The sequence below is a fragment of the Ylistrum balloti genome, unplaced genomic scaffold, assembly GCF_031769215.1.
Source record: "Ylistrum balloti isolate Yb309-2 unplaced genomic scaffold, AGI_CSIRO_Ybal_v1 Utg369722, whole genome shotgun sequence".
NCBI lineage: Eukaryota > Metazoa > Mollusca > Bivalvia > Pectinida > Pectinidae > Ylistrum > Ylistrum balloti.
This window is the reverse complement of record NW_026781941.1, coordinates 1,234-18,094: the sequence shown is the minus strand read 5'-3', so window position 1 is coordinate 18,094 and position 16,861 is coordinate 1,234. Positions and strand designations below refer to the sequence as shown.

Here is a 16,861-nt window from a genome sequence, read left to right as displayed (position 1 = left end):
TTAAAGGCGAGAGTCAAGGGTTTCTGGTAACAAAATCATTGAAGTCTATCGATCCAGTGAGCAAGCTGAGACAAGGAAACACTATACTTTTGACGAAATATATTGTTTGTGTATTTACACTTGAATTTTTTCAGCAGATTATGATTGAACTATAAATATTAGCACTGTCAACATGAGTCACTTACAATGACTTAATGCCAGTCTACAAAGACAGATACAACAGAAAAGCCTAAGCTAAATACATATATATACATACTTCAGATGATACACATGCACCACTTAAATTTTATCATAAACAAAAATGATCTGTATAAAACCCAAGGATTAACCAGTTCATCATTATTTATCTACATAATATTATTTTACCTTTTTACTGAAATAATAGCATTTAGTCAGCTTCTAGCATTGTAAAATTATCACATCTATAGAACTGGGAAGTGGATCTAAAATCCTATTGGATGTTTGTACCATTTCATTCATGGAATACAGAGGACTAGTTACTTCATAACTGGACATGTTTTTCAAGGAAATGTTAATTCATTAGTGAAGGAAGAATTTTGACAATCTGCAGAGCCTCAAAAAATTAATTCCTATACCCCAATAATAAAGATGAAATATCTAAGGCCTTGTACTAATACAAGAACACCATCACAAGGATATGCAGGTTAGTGTGATGTCTACTAACAGCAACACTACTGCATTCAGCGGGTTAATGAATACAGTCATCATGATATGGCAAATGAAAATCCAGGGGAAATAATATTATATAGCAGCTAAACGATGACTATACGATACAGTCATCACGATAGGATATTTATCAGGGGCAGGTAATCAGAGATAAGATATAACATCCTGTAACCATTTATCTCTTATATCAGTGACACAATGTACTGTCAATATAATTGGGTCAAGAGCATAACCCCAAGCTACCATCTATACACCTGAATGATAGCAGATTGTCAGAGGTTGAAAGGATGGTCATAACATATCTAGTCACCAAGAACTTTTGGCATGTTATAACATTCCTTCACTGTAGTTGGTAGGTACAGTGGAAGTAAGTAAAACCACCACAGAGATCCATGTACTAGATAATATCACTTAGAACCTGGTCATTTCTCTCTGTTATTCTTTCTAATACAACTCAGTTGCTAGTCACTTAAGGATTTCCTAAACTTTCAACCAGAGCAATGTTTAATTTCCAACTGGACCTCTCCAACACCCTTTACTTCAAATAAAAGCAAATCATTAACCTGATACAGACAATCCATATCATTATGAAGTTTATGAGGATTTCCTCTACCAGGAACAAGTCACTTGTTTCCTGAATTCTAGAATTAATATTTCAACCCTGACTCATAGGAGGATTTCCTCTCAGGGACTTATATCCTGAATTGGTTTTACAGGTTACTAAATGAGGGATGGCCTAATTTCCAATATCCAGTGAAATACCACTGTCTGACAGAATTACCCAGTATCTATTTGCCATAATAAATAATGTGTGTGAATTGCAGAATAAATAGACTTGTCTATGTATTACTCAAGTTCATGACAAAATATCATATGACCTAGGTATTATCTAACCAACTAATGAATGAACACAATGCAAGTCAAATACATCCAACTATTTGACCTGATTGAGTTAAATAGGTACCATATATGTAGTTTGTAAGCTCATGCTACAGTTACATTTATACAGCTGGTCTTAGCCAATGGTCAGACTAGCAATGATTGATTACACTATGCTATTTATACTTTTCCCATCAATTATAAATATATTGTATATGACACTATAGAAGTTTTTTCTGTATGAGCTAACCTTTTGTGCAGCTACTTTGAATGATTTTCCTTGCCTGTATATAAGGAGACCGGCTATATAATGTATGTGTTGTACACAGGTATATATAGTCAGGTTATTGATATCATACCTACAGGAAAATCAATATACACTTTGCCACTAATGAAGGCTTAACAGAATGTGGAAGATCTGTACACAGAGCTGCCATTACAACAGGTAGCTAGCTAGCAAGTTACAGGCACCTGATCACTGACCTATGGGATGTGATGAGGTCACCTTCTCCAGTAGTCAGTTCAATTGAAGTACTACCAGCTTAACTCTTTCTCTTCAGAAATTTCTATCCATTGTTGTTTCATATTGTTATAGTATGTTTTTCATTTACATGAATCTGCCTGTTGTTAAGCCTCGTCTCATGATCATCAGTAATCAATGACAACAGGAGGCGATGGACTTGATCCTGTATTGGTGGTAAGTGGGTGGAGAAACCACCTGTCTAGACACCCGGATTTTGAATCGATTCATAAACAGTTTCTACATCTGTTTGAGATTGGTGATAATATGAGTTCTAACTTAATAACTTTATTGACTCATTTCAATTTTCCCTTTTTTTGAATATCAAATACATTTGTGGCAATTAATACCTGGTAAAGCTGACATGACTATGAATATCTCGGAGCTGATTAACTAACGGAATGAGTCAACTCTGGTAATAATCAATCCCAATATTCATATTGGATGAGTGATATAAGGATACATACACATTTCCTGTACTATTGACTATGTTTACATGAACAGCGAACACATCATTAGAGTAAATCCTATTATCTTAATCATATCACACAATACAAACATCAGTCTCAATATATAAGGTCAGGTGTAATATTACAAACACATGCAAAGAAATCAGGGTTTTAATCAAAGATTAAATCCTAACCAGTTTTCAATTAAGTTACAAGTAAACAATACATTTTATTTTCCTTTATTGATCATCAGTATTTAGACTACAAATTAAATGTACAGCCGTAGGTTAAAACGACAGCATTCAACTGATAATGACTGTCTTGACAGATCCCTTGGGATCCCTTGTGTTATGCTATTCACCAGTTTGTTCCAGAGACTAAGAACAAAGTACTGGGCGGTGATAAATGTCACCCTTCAGCATCTATAGACATAAAATCCTGTCAACCAACTACAGCAATCAGATTTAAAATAACAATAGTAGTGATATTACTCCAATAATGTTTTAACTAATATAACTAACCAAATGTATTATGCTGCATTATACAGATCCTCTGATAAACTTTCCAATATGTATATATATATATATAATTACAACTGCTACATACCATGTATGACATCAAATTTCTACTGGGGGTTTGGTTTACACATATAAATATTTAAACACCAATTTCAATTTGAAGGTCATTTACATAATTATAACAGTCTTATGTATACCCAGGTGTGTTTGAATTTCCTATTACCTTAGAGACATATCTAGCTCTCACAGCCTGACTACAATGACATATACAAATGTACACTCTTACTAAGATGTTGACCAGTTTTGTTGTATTCTTCCTAAAAGGCACTATCATAAATAAATTTTATCTCCAGAAAATCCAAGAACAACTCCTGTTTTGAAGAATATTTCAACAAAATAATTTATTTTAATCTATTATTTCAATTATATCAATGGAGTTTTTGAAAATTATTGGTAAAATATTGATGTTTTAAAGATGTGTAAAAAGTTGAAAAAATCTCCCATTTCAGAAAATGTTTAGTATGAAAAGGTAAAATTGACAATCTACTGCGATATAGTAAGGCATAGAAATGAAATGTTTCAAAGCAAAAACCTAAGGAGTCCCTTTAACCAACGTGTATCTGTCCAGGAGTATGCTTAAATGGAACATTTAGATGTATGTCCTTCTGATCAGATCCTCTATACAAACAATTCCAAATGACCAATTTGAAAATAACCTTTATTCAACAGTAGATTGACATCATTACACTAAGAATGGAAAAATACAAGGTTGAATTAATCAAGGAAAATAATGTGTAACCTAGTTGTCTACCACTGTGAATTATTTGTCTTTGCTGACAGGACCTAGAAAACCCTCAAAATAAAAATTCAGCTACATGAGTGTTCAAGAGCTTTATATTCAGGGGAAGAAAAATATCTGGTTCTTATTAGGCAAGCCTAACTTTCAAAAGTAATACTTTGTAAATCATAATTCCAAAAGAAAAAGAAAATATCTGACACGTAATGTTGTTTAAGTCTCAGTTCACCAAATAAGGAAAAAAAATGTTTCTGATATCCCACGTCACAACCTCTCCACATGATACTTCTTCAGAAAAGGAAGGACCAAGCACTTGCTGGATCAGAAAAATCAGTTTAGTAACAATTTTTCTGCAGCAGTACTTGTTGCTTCAGGATGTGAACCATTGATTTCACAATTCAGTTTCACCACATTGTAAATTCTGTCAAACAGTTACCACAAAATCTAAACCCATTTTCCTTTGTTCTCAGGTTGGTTGCACTACAGGCAAAATGGTTAATATCACAAAACTTTTCTGGAGGTGTTGTGTATCCTTTACAAATACAGGTGAGGATCTCAACCCAATCCTCCTACACACACAAATAACATTAATCCTACTGAATTGTTAGATTACATTTAGAGTGTGGGATCAATCCTTTCATGGAAGAAGAGACACAGTCTGTGTTGTCAGCTATCTCAATATTACACAAAGACAGTCTACTTACACGTTTAGTAATCTTAGGTCCCTGAAATGGATTATGTGTCAATCCAGTCTCAACCGGATGTTATTGAAAAGTGTTTGTTAAGTATTGTTTAAATGAAAAAAGGTCTGTTGAACACACAGTGACGAATCTATGTACCATATACATACAGTATTTAACTCTGGCCTCTAAGGCTCAGCTGTTGTTAAAGTACCTGTATGCACTCATTCAAAACCACAGGATTGTAAGTGAAGGCGTGTCTGGATTTAGTTTCCTAAATTAAGATAAATAGAAATAGGTAATAAACACTTGAAAATATGTTGCTTTTATTTTCATAAATATTCCTTTTTTTGTGAGTCTTATAATCTAATAATGATTTGTTGACATTCGTTAAATGAATCACAAAGTTGACATATAACATAAAATAGTTGGGTGATCAACATTGAATGTACTGTGATCTCTTAACTGTAAAAATATCTGCGATATAAATGTATATAACTCAAAAATTTCTAGAAATTGTTGTAAAATCTAATTCTAAGCATTCATTAAGGTATATGATTATTTTCCCCTGTAATCCCACATTTTCTATTGGCCAGAACAGACACCTGTAACAATAAAGTAAAAAAAGTCATCATGTTACAAGAGAAATCAATATCATTTACCCAGTGAAATGGCTTGGTTATACAGAACTCAAAGTATTTCAGCTCAAATCACTAACACACTAATCACCATGATAGAGAGCAAATAATTACTGGTCAGTTCAGGGTATGCCATTAACATTAAAGAGCAATAAAGTTTTAGAAGGCATCATAACTAGCCATATCCATAAAGAAGCCATGTCTATGATTGGCCTAATTATCACTTGGATATGCTATACTTATTTCTGTTTTTCTCATTATACTGTAAGGAAATAGGTTTACCAGAATTATGAAAGATATGGTTCACTTCATAATTAAGGACATAATTATTATGTACCAAGTATGTATATATATACTAACACCTTCAAGATGGTACCATATCTACAATGGTTTAGCATTTGTTTGTTGGACTTATCACCCAATGAACCGCCAAGGTCATTTTGAAGAAGATTTAGTTGCTGTTGGCTACATTTATACCTTACTTAACAACATACTGGAGGCCCATAGCATGCCATCAAGAGCAATTAGTGTAAAGTGTCTTGTTCATGAAGCAATTTAGCAAACATATAAACATTATGTACCTTAAATGATAACAGTGTCATGTACTCAATGATACAACAGTCATTGTAGTACATTTATGTAGCTAGGCATACAGATCTTTTGGCAATTTTTTTATGGTTATGGTAGGATTTTTTCCCATATAGAAGTTATCATCATCAAAATTCTTACAATAATTACAAAAATTCCATTTTAAGTAACCAATAATATCTCATATTACTCAAGGACCCACAACTCTACTGGCCTGATATGTCCTGAGCTAACAGCTATGTATGATATTTACTCCTGAAAATATAGGTCAGGCTATAGCATCTACCAGCTGGCTAAATACTGTACATGTGTGTATCTAATTATGAAACTGTACAACTAGGTCTCCTCAGTCTGATATTGCTTTTTTATGTAAAAAACCATTCAGCTTTTTAAGATACAGCAGGGTAATGGAAATTGGGAACCGGATGGAGTTCAGAACTAAAAAGTGTATGGAAAGCAGGCATATAGAAATGGGCAACACCATTTGTTAGCATTTAAATTTTTTGTGGTTTAATTATTAGGCATGGGAGTTCTGAAGAACCTCTAGAGGATCTAGAGGAGACCTGAGATCCATATTTTCTAGTACCTTGATATAATTTGTAAAAACAGAAAAAATTACCATAAAATAAAAGTTATTCATATTCCATAATATTTGATTAAAAAAGTTATTTTTTGTCCAGTGGGGTATCCATATGAAGTACCAAATTTACTGGATAACAATGATGAAAAGATGACCTGTTAGAGCTCAAGTAGCCACCAATTGTAAAGGTTTACTAAGTACACATATTTGATTCACCTCTGATAAGAGTCTATTAACTACGTTATAGATAGATATATATATATATATATATATATATATGAATATATATGTGTGTTACACTGTATCTGATTTGTAGAATAAATAAGACTATTTTACTAAAGGTTAATCTCCAAGTCATATGACAAACTGTGTGACCTCCATCAATAGTATCAAGGTATCAACTAGTGGTCAGGTTACATTCATTCTACTGTCTATATCCACCATATGTCCAGATGAGCCAACATACTTGGTAATATACATAATGCCTTTTCCTCAAAGTCTGAGGCAGACTTATTATGCAACAATAAATATTGATTCATAATTTTATGAACAACAATTTACAAACTGTAATTGTAATGCAGGTAGAAGCTGTAAAGATATGATTAGATTCTTTATATATAAAGACACAGCATTAGCTTGCATTTAGCATACAAAACTAAGAAAACTGCTGTACATACGTCATACAGCTATTGATTGAATGAAAAAAACAAGAAAATGTTACAAAACACGCAATATATATATATATTAACAAATTTACCAACTAGTTGGTAGCAACTACTGAGAATGTGATGTGCGAATTACACATCATTCAACAACAAAAAAACTGAACTTGCATGCTTGTGGCCATACATTTTTGTAACTAGTACAAAACAGTTGATGAACATTTTATAAATATTTAACATACGAAAAGTGTGATTCAACAATTGTATCGCTCTTGGCTGAGTTGCACCCAGTGCACTGTGTAATGTAGCTACTTTATGACTTGCTCTGCTGAACTGTATGTACACTGTAGAACGAAAGATATAATTCTCAATAAAACTCATTTATTAATTGAATAATTCGTCGCAAAAATGTGATCACGCCACCTTTTTTTGTCAAAAAGATGATCGCGATTGTAAATAACAAACACTTTGTGACGATTGGTTCTTAGACCGGGGAATGAATCATACAGAAGCATGTTTGAGGGATGGGGCATAAAAACGAGGCGGTGCCCGTTTTTCAATGCTCAGCTCTGTATCATTTCTGATAGTAGGCCTATGTATGAAGATTATAATTTGATTAAAACAAATAAAGAAACATTTTTACTAACTAACAAAAAGAAAGATATATTTCCAAACCGTTTACATGTTATGAATAGAAGCAGAACAATATGTATTCATACTCAGTACCGGTGAAAGAGAAATCCAGCCACTCACCTTTCATACAGCTTCCGTACGGCAAACAACATACAACCACAAAATATCACGTATTTTAAATCCGACACAACAGGATGATAGAAATCGTCACTGTAATTTTCAAAATCTTTCCAAGTTACGCTTTCTGGTAACCAAAATTTTTCATCCCAAAAAAAGGCATGAAATGCCCCGAACGCTTCCCGAAGAAACGCCATCTTGTCTTCTGATCTAAACAACTAACTCGGCCTGCGTGTAAATATATCCGGATCGACAAGGGATTGTCTCCCATCATTCACGTATTGTGTGATCGCATTCAACCGACACAGCCAGAAACTGTAACAATTTGTTGATTTATTCTGAATTCGTTCATTTTATTTATACTGATTTTATATCGACGTTATTGTGCTATTGACGGATAGGTAGGAGGTGTTGGGAAAAAGAAAATGATGTAACGATTATGCATATAGAAAAGAAAAAACATGGGGAAAAAAGAAAAAAGATATTTAAATTTGTGGATGTCATGTAGAAAATAGACTATTACCATGAACGGCATAAAAATATGCTTTCAAACGTCTGTATGAAAAGAATATCTCATATCAAAAAACGTTTGTGTTTGGTAGCACGGAATTAACAATGATGTGTGTGAGTGTGTATGTGTGTGTGTGAAATTTTCACTTGATGTAGATATGGAGGTTTCGTTTTAGAGTTATTGTAAAAAAAATGCGTGGAAAAAACAAAATCTTCGATTTGTTACTGCCAAGTTTGGAGATAAATCTACTATATACAAAAAAAATCAACTACATCCGAAAAGTATACTGACGCTCTTTTGTCTGGTTCATCCAACCATGTCTGATACTACTCCGAATTATTCTGACGTTCTATCGACATATTTTTTATCGGGTCATCGACTCCAGACCGATATGGGAAAGTCGATAAAACGTCAGAATAATTTGGCTTTAGGTCCCCCCATCCCCCCCCCCTCTCTCTCTCTCCCCCCCCTCTCTCTCTCTCTCTCTCTCTCTCTCTCTCTCTCTCTCTCTCTCTCTCTCTCTCTCTCCCCACAAAACTTTTCAAGGTTTTAAAAGTTCATAGAATTGTCTGCGCCATACTCATAAACCTTTTCTCAGATTTATTACTTAATTTTATGAGGGATTTTTCAAATCGACATTGATATTATGTGTTAATTGGATGTCCTCGAGATAATACTCCCTTTTTCACAGCAAATTCGGAAAATGGTATCGCCTATAACCTTTCTTTTTTAACATCCGTCTTTCAAATATTTGTATGGCAAATCTGCTTGTCTAAACAGAAACAGACATTTTCTTAAGCAAAAACGACTTGGATTTTTTTTATTGTTATTAATACCCCCCTTTTTAGTATGAAATACACTACAATGAGCTCTAGGTTTTCTAGTAGATAATTGCATCTTTATTCTACAATTGTAAATGTCCCGTTATTTCTGAATGTAGTGTTACACTTAGTCGTCATTCTGTCATAATTTCGTTAAGTGATAAAAAAAAAACAAGTCAAGTTAGTGATTTTGTCATGGCAAAGTTAGTTGCAGAGTTAATGGTCATTTGTTTTTAATTTTGAATGTGAAAAAGATGAAGAGCCCTGCCCATGGATGTATTCACCGACTATTTCCATACATATAAACAGTCCATGTACAAACGAACTATTTTGATGTGACCCAGAATAAAGTAACACATCTCTCTTTTTCATTCTATCGTGTATGTCATTGTAATGTAAAACCAACGATACCAGTGCCATACAATGACAATAGATTGTGCGTGTTGTCATTCTCAAATGCAAATTATACATTTCTTACTCCCAATGTATCGAATGTTTTATATAAATTATACACAAAGAGCATTGCTGCTTAAGTGAGTGAATCCTAAATCGGATTAAAATTCCGTTCGGAGAATAGCTGTACCTGTGTGATACACTGATAGGTCACGTACATGTATTGTATTTTACTTTAACGCCAAGAAAGTAGAGGAGTTAAGCTTAAACAACACTTTACTATCTAGCATTTACCAATGAAACGAGTTTCATTGCATATGAAGTAAGATTTCCGGGTAAACAGACGACGAGCTGAATGTAACACGACAAGTTTTATCTCTGATGTACAGGAAATATATCATACACATGTAGACCTGGAAGGTGTATATAAGATCGGATAGTTCATGCTTTAGAGGAATTGATTTGAAGTAAATACGCAACAAAGCGCTTAAGATGACTACTAAACAGCCAATTCTACACACACACACACACACATAAAACACACACCACCACCACCACCACCACCACCACACACACCACCACCAACACCACAACCACCACTACACACACACAACCACCACCACTACACATGTCCTCTTTGCATAGTAGGCCTATGTTGTATTTGCATATGCACACCCGCAACTCGTAAAATTCCACTCAGTTCACATTTAGACACTTGTGGCAAGGGACTATTCTGGGTGTACCCTTTCCATAAGATGCCCGATTCAAATACAACAAAGAAACTTTGCAAAAAGGACATGTTTGTCAAACTCTTCACTAAATGTTAATTAATCAGTGTCGTTACGCCTTAAAAATATAAATAACGTTATTATCTCCCTTATATATTATTGATTTAATTACGTCATAATGTTGTTATTAAGACATTAAAGTATTCGCCTGAAGATAGCCGAGACACGGCTTGAAAACGTTAGCGATAATCAAGTTTATTTGCCTTGTTGGCCTTTCATGTTTACATATTTTAACGATACACAATGTTCTCACCCAATTGAACTATATATATATAACAGGATGACTATAGTCGCTCTAAACAGTGATAGCCTATAGTTACTCTTACTAAACAATGTTGGTTTTTTTTACATAACGTTACAAACATCATATTATTTTATAAAATTATCACATTTCATACTGCACAATTATAAAATGGATAATAATAATAATAATATATTTTATTTAAACAGGGTGACACATTTAGATAAAATCTAGTTTACAATATAGCCCTGCTGTCGAGTGTCGACCTATGTGTGTACAAGTTTAACAAGACAATAAAAAGTTACAAGTCAACAATTCATAGAGCAATGTACATGTAATGCATATACAATGAAAAGTATCACAGACAAACAGGTACTGCTTCATATAGTCTACTGGTTGTAAAACATTTCAATGTATTTCTTCATCAACACTGGAAGCCCTTGTGATATCTCAACTTAGGCTGTTCCATGAAACAGAGCAACTATAGCTAAAAGATCTCTTAAAAATACTTGTCTTGGCTAAAGGAACATAGAGTTTGTCATTTGTAGCTGCCCTGGCAGATCTGGAAACATCTCCGACATAAGAAAACATACTGTTTAAAACATGTGGTGTTTGTCCATTAAGAATGTTAAAAGTCAGCTTTCCTGAAATTGTAAAAATCAGGAATAGGCATCCATTTCAATGCATTAATAAGAGTACTAGATGACATTAAAATATCTTTGATGTTGAGTAAAATCTTTTGTAGTTTGAAAAAAATTGTCAATAAACATTTAGTTGCTTGGAACACACGAAACACTGGAACAATATGTAACACACTGGTAGACTTTTAAGAACTCCTACTTTTTTAGATACTTTTTTGCAAACATTGTCAATATGTTCTTTCCATGACAGTGTTTTGTCTAACAGAACACCGAGAAGTTTGGCACAATCAACAATGACTTTCTCACATTAAAGTTCAAACATAGAGTTCTACATTTTGCAAGTTTTTGCACAGAACCAATCATCATACAGTAGGTTTTGTTGAGATTGAGACTTAATTTGTTATTCTCCATCCATTTGTATGTACATTCTAAGTCTTCGTACACTTTTTGCTCCAGTACCTCAACTGTTTTAACTTTAACATATTGCAACGTATCATCTGCGTACATGGTAACAGAAAGATTTTCAAACACTTTGGATAATCGTTTATGTACAATATAAAGAACAGAGGCCCAAGAATTGAGCCCTGTGGGACACCAATATTAATTGGCTGGAACTCAGAGAGTGCACCCTTATAGCTGACAGCTTGAGACCTGTCAAATAGATATGACTGGAAAAAAAGTGTAAGGCTGATTGGGATACACCGTAAGACTCAAGTTTGTGTTAAATTCATTGTGATTCACTGTATCAAATGCCTTACGTAGATCGATAAAAAGAAGACCAATGAGATAACATTGATCTATATTTTTAAACCATTTGTCTAAGACATGCAAAAGAGCCGTTTCGGTTAAGTGGTGAGGTCGGAAACCGAACTGGCTATCAGTTATAAGGTTATTACTTGATAAAAAATTCATAGAAAAGTATCATGAACATGCCTTTCTGATATTTGACTAAGGCCTGAGAACACAGATACAGGTCTGTAGTGATTTACACAGTTAGGATCACCTGCTTAAAAATGGGAGTGAACTTTGTCTTCTTCCATTCGGTAGGAAATTTACCAGATCTAGTACATGTACTGAACAGAAATGTTAACAGTGGTACAATCGCGTTACCGGCACACATTAACAACTTTACAGCCATACCGCCAAAGCCAGTGGCTTTGACAGCAGACATGTGCTCAAGTTGCTTGGCTACAAACTCAGGAGTAATATATGGTATTTCAAAGGGATTTTCAGTATTGAAAGTTTCAACAGTCGGTAAACTGTTGTCAAAGTCTTTGCCTATTTCTGCACCAATACTACTGAAAAAATTGTTAAAAATATTGATAACTTAAAATTTATCTGAGACAGCTTTACCATCAATATTCAGAGTAACATTAATATTTCCTTTTTTTCTGGCGGTAAAAAAATATTTTATCTTTTTCCATACATTTTTCAAACTATGAGTATTTTGTGAAATAGCTTCCTCTATGTAGTTAGCTTTAGTCTGTCTAGTTTTCAATAAAACATGATTTCTACAAGCTTTGTATTTGGCCCAATTACTCACTAAAATGGAGAAAAAACTTTCGCCTCTTAATAGCATTATCCGAGGTTTTTGTAATATGTTTTACACAATTCTTATTTGGTTACACAAAATAAAGCTTCTCAACATTGCCAAAATTATCCAAATCTTCAACAACACGTGTGACACTGTGGAGACATCTCATGAACAGAGACTTGAATATAACACCACGTGACCAGATTTCTCTAACATGTGTTTGATAAGAACGCTCTCTTTAGATTTCTGATTTAATTACTATGAATATATATTTATTTTCTATTTTTTTCTATTTTTATTCATTTATTTTTTCATTTTTTTTTTCTTTTCATTTTTTCTCCCTTTTTCAGTATAACACATGAACATGAAAATACATCAATACACAACCTCACTTTCTCACACCATTATATGCATTCAAGTAAATAACACTATGAGAAGGCACACTTAATGTAAATTTACTGTCATCATCATCATCATCATCATCATCATCATCATCATCATCATCATCAAAGAATTGATATCAATCGATAAAGTAGTACCTATGAATATAAAGCTAAACACACCTACAGAGAACATTTAATTAGCACTGATGAGTTACAGTCATTTCAAAGATTGACCAGTTATACACTGTAAATCACTAGACTATTAGCATAAACATGGTCAACAACAATCCCAAAATTTTAACAAAAAGCGTTCGAAACATCCCTGTTTTTTTTTCGTTTTTGTTTTTATAACATATATGTCAGTCGAACTCTCTGAAAGGAGAAGAAAATGGTGTTTAAAAAGAATTGTTATAAAGTTTCAATGCCTATCTATTGTTGAGAATTGATACAAGGATGTTATAATGTTAGGCATGATACAAGGATGTTATTACGTTAGGCATGATACAAGGATGTTATAACGTTAGGCAAGATACAAGGATGTTATAATGTTAGGCATGATACAAGGATGTTGTAACGCTAGGCATGATACAAGGATTTTATAACGTTAGGCAAGTACCTATTATAGAGAAGTGGTCAGGTGATTGAAATTTGATAACTACCTATATTGACTTTCTTTACAATGGTATTGGTCATAGAAAAATAAGGTATGAGTGACGTCTAGACAGCAGTCCGAATTACTGTGACGTTTTAGGGACCTTAATATATCGTCTTGAGTCGATGAGAGGAGTAACGACCTGTTTATAATATTGTATAGTCCATTCTCGGAATCTTTTAGACTCAGTAAATGTTTAATTGACGATTATCAAATATCGTTTTCATTAAGTGTACGCTATGCCACACAATATTGATTATTTCAATGGTATTTATGATTATTACTTCACCAGGGTCAAGTTTGATAGAAAACTTATTCAAACGTCGAGGCTACTGTCAGAAAACTATGAAAATGATCAGCAACAGGGTGACAGATACATATATAGACCACATTTCTAAACACAACTTCAATGGTAGAGTAAAAAGTACCTGGGCTGACTTATCCTTGACTGCTATGATAAGGTATTGACTATTTTGTTTTTGTTTTATCATTAATTGAACAAATCAAGCGGAACTACTTATTACTGAAGTTTAACAACAGATATCCATAGTCAAATGGATAAGAAAAATAATAACGTTCCATTGTGTGTGGATCTTCTAGACCTTTATATCTCAAATCATTAGACACTGTTCATCACCAGGGTCTGAGGTTCGCTCTCGGAGCTTTTAAGACCACACCCACAGCAAGCCTCTGTGTAGAGGCTAACGAACCATCACTATAGAAATAAATTGGCTAAAGCTAAAGTCAAATCCGTCAAATCCTGATTTTTCACTTATATTTGATCCAAAATATAAAACCTTGTTTCAACACAAAACAAAGACCATTTCACCATTCGGTATTAGGATTTCCGCTCTTTTACAAAATTTTAAAAAAATATTGACCAAATTCAGTCATTTGGAACGATAGAAAGGAGGAGTGCCAATTTGGGCCTTCTGGCGGCCATGACCGATATTTTTTATTTCTTGTGTAGGAATTCCTTGGGGTTAGGCGGTCATGATATGACATAAAATTAAGGTCAGATCTGAGCCATTCATTAGTTATGGGGGGGGGGGGGGGGGGAAAGTGGGGGGTAAAATTCATAAACAGCTCCATTATGACAAACCTACATTATATTTTTGGATTTTTTCTTCTTAATTTTCATGTAATAATCCATATCAAAACATTCATTAGTAAAATTGATTGAAAAAAATATTCCATTGTTGAAAAGTAGGTCATCGTAATTAAGCTCATTAATTGCTAATTATATTAAAGATGAACTTAATTTTCTGCCTTAATGTACATAAAAACAATACCTTTATCATGTACCATGTTTTAATAAGAAATATTTTTGCATACTTTAAAGAAAACAAAGAAGAGGCGGTGCTTTGAATTTTAGTTCGACAACTTTGACCATATGTCTGTATCTAGTGGTTTTACCGAAGTATTAACACAGAAATGGCTAATGAAAGATATCAATCTTAACCTCTAGTGTTGCATTTCACTCCACTATACATACAATGGTCGTACACATAGTTAGTTACTCATTGTCACTGTCAGACTCAGACCAGTCCTCAATCATCATTGCGTCATCAGCACAGCTGAGGTAGCTTGATGAGGCAGTTGGGTGTGCTATCCTAGGCTGGTGTCGCTCATAAGAAAGGTACCAGAGAACAGATGCAATATGGGCACAGCAGCCCACTACCCTGGCACCAACCTTACACTGGCAATACCAACCAGATATAGGAGTCAAACCAGGGGAATACTCAATCCACAGGTTGTACAGTTTCGAAGCAACATGTCTGGAACGAATCTGAACTTTAATTAAGCCAGGCTTTTCCCTGCATGCCATTAATTCATACTGGCCATCTTCAGACAAGTGCTCCATGGTATATGACTTTGCCTGCTTCAACTGATATACTCCCATGGTAAGATCTCTCAACTCCGGTTCTGTCAGCTGAGGAAAGTCAGGCAAACTGGCCTCATCAAGCTTGACCCATATGGCTCTTTTCCTAGCCAAACCTTCTTTTTCAACTTGAATTTGCAATTTATTGGGACATTTTGACAGAGCCAACATTCGCTCAGCAATGATGAGGTCATTGGGAGAATCAGAGGCAAGTGGGGGGCGAAAAGCATTACAAATTGCACACACAATTCTCACAAAATCACCTACAACTGGAATGAGAGTGTTGGGCAAAACATGTCCCAAGGTCTTCCACTGCTTAATCCGCCCATTTGCCGACTCCACAACCCACCTTACCTTTGTTACAAGACGAGATTCGTTTGCCTCAGTATGTGTGTGTTGTTTCTGCCCCTTTGGCAAGAAAAATGGCATTTCTGTTTTGATGCCAGCATCATTCAACAGTTCTGTCACATCTCTGAAGCCTCTGTCAACGACAAGAACATCATCATCTTGAAACCAATCCTTGATGTTCTCAGTGTTAGTTTTCAACATGTGTTTTGTAATGTTGGCGTCATTATTTCGACCGTCTGCTAAATATGGGCCTAGGACAGACAGTATATAGCCATCTGAGGCCACAAGAAGCATTGGTTTCAGGAGAGGGCGTCCTTTGTGCATCGAAAAAGAGCGTCGTTGGAAAGTATAGTTGCTGGACTTTTCAACATAAATATATGTGCCATCAGCAACAGCTATAGCGACATCTTCACCAGAGGCAAACATCTTCCTTGCAAATACCGTTGTATGGTTTTGAATTACTTGTTCTCTAGTGATGTGTTGCAGGCCAAGGTGTGAAGGAACGAAGTGGGTCATCAATGCTTGGCGAGCTGAATGAATACATTTTCCACATATTCTCTTTGTCATGTTGAACAGAGAAGCTAATATTGATAAAGACATGCCAGTCCTCAACTTTACAAGCAGGATGGCTAATGCAGTCCTTGCGCTTCTGTTCAGTGTAGAGTAAAGAGAGGGATTAACTGATCGTAAAAGGTCAGAAAATTGATTTTTATACAGACCTGTGAGACGGTAGTAATCTTGATCAGTTAATCCATCTGAGGAATCAAAGTCTAAACAACTTTTCTTTGAAGCAGCTGCCCTAAGTGTCAAAAGGATCTCTGATATTTCAGAAGAATCCAGTTCAGTGTCTTTGCTGGAATATGCGAGTGAAGATAGACTATCAGATGGGAAATCACCATTCACTATGTGGGAAGAACAAC

The 16,861-nt window shown here is 34.5% G+C and overlaps 1 protein-coding gene across 1 annotated transcript in view; it reads right to left on the bottom strand.

Annotated features, from left to right (window-relative positions):
- The window catches only part of LOC132565402 (ceramide synthase 2-like), a 69,764-nt gene extending 61,820 nt beyond the window's left edge, over window positions 1–7,944 (bottom strand). The window contains exons 1-2 of the mRNA XM_060230041.1: window positions 7,751–7,944; window positions 7,505–7,589 (exon numbers count right to left, since the gene is read on the bottom strand). Coding sequence (XP_060086024.1) covers window positions 7,505–7,589; window positions 7,751–7,944 — 279 coding nt within the window. The remainder of the gene's footprint in view (window positions 1–7,504; window positions 7,590–7,750) is intronic.
- Between the last annotated feature and the right edge of the window lie 8,917 nt (window positions 7,945–16,861).